The sequence below is a fragment of the Pteropus alecto genome, unplaced genomic scaffold (genome assembly GCF_000325575.1).
Source record: "Pteropus alecto unplaced genomic scaffold, ASM32557v1 scaffold194, whole genome shotgun sequence".
In the NCBI taxonomy this organism is placed as follows: domain Eukaryota; kingdom Metazoa; phylum Chordata; class Mammalia; order Chiroptera; family Pteropodidae; genus Pteropus; species Pteropus alecto.
In genome coordinates this window covers 1,555,325-1,560,733 of record NW_006436281.1, presented here as the reverse complement: position 1 = coordinate 1,560,733, position 5,409 = coordinate 1,555,325, and the positions used below count along the sequence as shown (strand labels likewise).

The window sequence follows — 5,409 nt, the reverse complement described above, 5'->3', positions numbered from 1 at the left end:
AGGCCACCTTTGGGTTTGGTGTCTCCCGAATTAGCCTGGCATTGAAAGGATCTAGACCAGGGCTGTTCAGCAGAAATATAGTGAGTGGCGTATGTGTAATTTAAAATCTTCTGGTAGTCACATTTTAAAAGTCAAAGGAAAGAGAAGTTAATTTTAAATATTTTATTTAATTAAATTATATACTAGATATTATCTTTTCTTGTATTAAGGCTGAGTCAGATTTGGGGCGGCTGGCTGCAGAGACTGAACTGAGAGAGATGTCCGTTTGACACCATGGCGTCAGCCTTGAATGCCAAGCCCAGAGACTTAGACTCAGTGCCGCGGGAGCCGTCGCAGGTTCTGCCATTTGGTTTTCAGGGTGAGGTGATCTCGCTGCCCCGTTTCTCCCGCAGGAAATCTCGGGCCCCAGGGTTCCCAACCAAAGCTGGGCACGCTCAGATCTTCCTGCTCGCTTCTTTCCTTCCCAGAGTCTCTATCCTGGAGCTGCTTGGCTCTTTAAATCGCCAACCGTCCATCAGGGCTCCAGTTTAGAGGGAACGTCGTGTAATAAACCTCTCCTCGAATGCGGTGGCCTCTGTCCCGGCTCTGTTCCTCCGTTTAGCAGGAAGTTGGGAATTGCTCCACGCTCTCTTACACAGGACGGCTGTTTGCACACCTCCTTCGTCACCTCTCGCCTACTCCTCCCTCTTTCGAAGTTGGGCCCTTTCGCCAAGGCCTTCCTTATATGGGCACGGCCTCGAACGGCAGCCGCTCATTGGCTGGGGGCGTCACGCGCGAGTCTGTCAACAAAGAGGCGGAGGGAAACTAAGAGCGAGGGGGCGGGCCGGCTTCCGTCTCCTGCGCATGCGTGTGGGCCTCCGTCTGCTCCCCGTTGCAGGGGGCGGGGCTCGCGGGTGAGGGCCCTTTGGGGGCGTGTCTAGGTTTCAAGGGTCGTCAGTGGGGGTTGGCGGATTCCGGGGGGCGGTTACAATATTTGAGAGGTTAATTTGCATCGAAGCGATATTTTGGGACTTGGGAAGTGTTTGCATGGGTGTGCGATATACTTGGGGTTCCCTTGAGCTTAGAGGGTGGCTTGGGTTTTGAGTTTGGGTTCTCTTGTAATGTGGTGGGTTTGGTTGTATTGTAGGGGTCTCCTTTAAGGTTTGGGATGTTTGGTGGGTATATGACTTGGGAGCTCAAAGAGAGACTTAGAAGCAAAGTGAAGGATCCAGGACTGACTACCAGAATGCCTGGGCTTTCGCCTGTCCCGACTTTTACCTCTGACTCCAGCCTCTCTGTGCCTCATCCAGACACAGTGACTAAATACACTGCCTGCTTCCTAGGGACTGGGAAGATTAGCAGGAATTTTTGAACAGTACCTAATTAGCTGCAATGCGCCTACAATAAGCGCGTGTCTGCTATTATAACATTTGTAGGGTTTCTTTGGGAGTATTTGGGGGGCTCTTATGGCTTTGAAAAATGTATGGTTTGGGATTAGCCTTACGTATTAAGGAGCTTTTTATGTTTTAGTGAGTTCTTTTGCGGTTGGGGCGAACTTCTGTGGAATTAGGGGATACATGTCAAGGGTTTAGGAAGAGTTTGAGGTGAGCATAGGATTTCAGGAAACTAGTCTTTGGGGGCATCTGTGAGGTTGGGAAATTGCTATGTAGGAGTTCTTGGTAGGTGTGGGTTTGTGAGGGGTTCTTTGAAATTGGAGCCTTCTGTGCCAGAGGGGATATGTATGTATGTATGTATGTATGTATGTATGTACGTATGTATGTATGTATTTGGCGAGGCAACCCTTGGTTGACCTCACAGATTGCAAGGACCTTGTCAGCTTACAATCCCTTATTTTTATTTTTTCTGCCTACAGCACCTGGTCTTCCTAGGTGGTCTCCCATCCAAGTACTAACCAGGCTCGACCCTGCTTAGCGTCCGAGATCAGATGGGATTGGGCTTAAGGGTGGCATGGCTGTAGACCAGAGGAGATATTTATAGGTTTGGAGGTTTAAAGTAAAATTTGGAAGGGTTGATACTTTGGGGGGCATTGATATTCTGGAGATAAGGGTAGAAACTGATTGGGGGATTCCAGGGGACAGTCAAGTCATAGAGGGATGGCATCTACAGAAAATGGTCTTTGCTGTGTTAGCATCTGTTCCTGGACATTTAGATGCATTGGTGATTGGTAAACTTAGCCATCTATTAGTTTTAGGGGCCATATGGTGGTGGGTTTCTTTTTGTTTCTTTTTTTTGTTTGTTTTAAGCAAAGAACTAGAATTTCAGCAGGGGCTGTAAGTGTTTGAAGGGTAGGTGGGATTAGGGATTATGGGGTAAGAATTTTTAGGATTAGGACTCCCTTTGTGACTGTTATCTCTAGGTGTTTGGAGGCTGTCTGGATTTTGAATAGTGTCTACAGGACCATGAAGTGATGGGTTTTAGCGGTGTCTGTGGGAATTGCCTGTATTTAGAGAATCTATAATGCAGAGATTAGCAAACTTTTTCCATACAGGGCTGTGCAAGGTCACATGTTCTCTATTGCAACCACTCAACTCTGCTGTAGCAGCATGAAAGCAGCAATAAACAAATGAGCATGTTTCAATAAAACTTTATTTGCAGAGTCAGGCAGTGGGCCACATTTGGCCTATGGGCCATAGTTTGCCTGCCTGGTTTATAGGCATGGAGAAGGTTTGAGACTTGGAGGGGATTTCGGTTTCCAGGTGTCTAGAGGGGGAAGGGTGAGGGAAGGATTGAGACTTGAGGGATGTGTCCTGCAGTGGAAAGTGGTCGTGTTGGACTCAACAGAATTGCCCCCAGATCAGCTCATGCACAGGTTGTCGTTGCCAAATAGAATGGTTGTTATTAAGAAAGTTCTGAATTGAAAAGTCCAGAAATCAAGTTTGAGGGCCTGGGTTTGCACGACGTAACCCTTTCCCACTCTGAGCCTCAGTTTACTTGTATGCAGCTTGCGGGGGAGGGCTTCTTATTCTGGGGATCTGTGGCTCTGCTTAAGGGAATTACCTGCACAGTCTGGAATTACCTGCATTTTTCTGGAGGAAGATAACACAGCATCAAGAAGTTCTCAAAGAGTCCCATGACCCAAACAAAGTGAAGAGCTGATTTCTTAAGGGCCTGTCTGGCTCGACCTCAGATTTTTTTCTTCCCCCACCCAGCCCACCTCGTTCCTTCCTCTGTGGGCTCAAGCAGCCATAGCTGTGGGCAGGGCTGGGAATTCTTGTCTTTTCAAGAACTGGCTACGGGGGGAGCAAATAGAAAAAGGAGGAGCTGTCAGTTGGTATTCTCACTGAAGTTTAAGGGTTATGGCATCAGGAGGCCTCTGGACCGGGAGTGAAGGCGGTCAGGCAGTGAAGTGTGATCTCTAGGGCTAGGGCAAGCTGCCAGCTCCGATCAGGCTCTAGGCGTTAAAAGTGTAGGTCCCGTCCCCTCTGCAACCTGCCATTTGCTCACCTGTGCAGTGGGGCAGGAATGGAGTTCTTGGTGATCTAACTTAGTCCGTCCCATCAGGAGAGGTTGAGGTCAGGGTGGTGTAGAGGGCAGGCTCCCCCAGCTCCCCAACCTACTCTTCTCTGTCTCCAGGTGGCCTGTGGAGTCCCTTACCACCATCCAGATCCTAAGATGCAGTGAGCCCCTGCCTGTCTGCCACCGTTCCCCAGAATGGACCGCGGCAGTCTCCTGCCCTTCCAGCTGTGGTGCCCCCGTCCCTTTGGTACCTACTCACAGAATCAGCCACGCCCGCCTTCTGCAGCCCTCAAGCCGCCGGCCTGCCCCGAGCCAGGCGGTGGGGCCGAGCCGGACCACGGGCCTGCGCATTCAGAGAACACGCCACCCGCCTTGGCCACGGAGGCCCCTGCCCCCCAGCCCGCCCCGCTCCTCTCAGCCGCAGCTGCTGGTGACGAGGGTCGAGTCCTGCTGGACACGTGGTATGTTATCAAGCCCGGGAATACAAAGGAGAAGGTGGCCTTCTTTGTGGCCCACCAGTGTGGTGGCGGCAGCCGGGCCAGCTCCATGAAGGTCAAGGGGCACTGGGGTAGTGACAGCTCCAAGGCCAAGCGGAGGAGGCGCTGTCTTGAGCCTACTAAAGCTCCGCCCGACCCAGGGGGCCGAGAGGGGCCCCCAGCTTCTGAGGGGACCCCAGCCTCAGCCGGTGAGGATGTGGACCTGCTCTCTGTGGCCGAGATGGTGGCCTTGGTGGAACAGCGGGCCGCGCTGGCGCTGCAGAACTACCCGCGCCCCGGCGCCCCGGCGCCCGTGGTCTTCGTGTCGGCAGAGCAGGGTGGGCCTGCCAAGGGCCTGGGGTCGGAACGGCGGTCTGGCGGAGGGGACTGCAGCCGTGTAGCTGAGGCGGTGGCCCACTTCGAGGCCCAGCGGGACAACCCTCCGGCCAAGGGTCTCCGCAAGGAGGAGCGGCCTGGGCCAGGCCCCGGGGAGGTGCGCATCGCCTTCCGTATCTCCAATGGCCGAGAGCCCCGGGCACCGGATGGCAGCTTGCCCAACGGGAGTGGGGGCCGGCCCGGCTGTGCCTACCCTGGCAGCCCGGGGCCCGGGACCCGAGCCAAGGACAAGATCACCTGCGACCTGTACCAGCTCATCAGCCCCTCTCGGGACGCCCTCCCCAGCAACGTGGAGTTCCTTCTGGCCAGGGCGGACGAAGCCAGCGAGGGCGAGACCCCAGCCCCTGCCAGGCCCGAGGACACGCCCCCGGCCCCGCCCCCACCCCCTGCCCGGGACTGCGGAGCATCTGGCTTCCACGTGGACGTGGTGGTGACGGGTGTGGTGGACGAGTGCATCTTTTTTGGCAAGGATGGCACCAAGAACGTGAAGGAGGAGACGGTGTGCCTGACGGTCAGCCCCGAGGAGCCTCCCCCACCCGGCCAGCTCTTCTTCCTCCAGTCCCGTGGGCCGGACGGGCCCCCCGAGCCACCCCCGGCCGACTCACCGGCCACCGCGCCCGGCCCGGATGACGCAGAGGGCACGGCGGACACCTCTCTGTGTCGCCTGTACCGGCACGTGTCGCACGACTTCCTGGAGATACGCTTCAAGATCCAGAGGCTGCTGGAGCCACGACAGTACATGCTGCTGCTGCCCGAGCACGTGCTGGTCAAGATCTTCAGCTTCCTGCCCACGCGGGCCCTGGCAGCCCTCAAGTGCACCTGCCACCACTTCAAGGGCATCATCGAGGCGTTCGGTGTGCGGGCCACAGACTCGCGTTGGAGCCGCGACCCACTCTACCGTGATGACCCTTGCAAGCAGTGCCGCAAGAGATACGAGAAGGGCGACGTGTCGCTCTGCCGCTGGCATCCCAAGCCCTACCACCACGACCTGCCTTACGGACGTTCTTACTGGATGTGCTGCCGCCGAGCCGACCGCGAGACGCCCGGCTGCCGCCTGGGGCTGCACGACAACAACTGGGTG

The 5,409-nt window shown here is 55.4% G+C and overlaps 1 protein-coding gene and 1 pseudogene across 1 annotated transcript in view; one reads left to right on the top strand and one right to left on the bottom strand.

The window, feature by feature from the left end:
• The window catches only part of FBXO46 (F-box protein 46), a 16,920-nt gene that overhangs the window by 7,279 nt on the left and 4,232 nt on the right, over positions 1-5,409 (top strand). Inside the window, exons 3-4 of the mRNA XM_025046713.1 lie at positions 210-358; positions 3,574-5,406. Coding sequence (XP_024902481.1) covers positions 3,652-5,406 — 1,755 coding nt within the window. The 5' untranslated portion in view covers positions 210-358; positions 3,574-3,651. The remainder of the gene's footprint in view (positions 1-209; positions 359-3,573; positions 5,407-5,409) is intronic.
• LOC112479709 lies at positions 1,844-1,959 on the bottom strand (annotated as a pseudogene).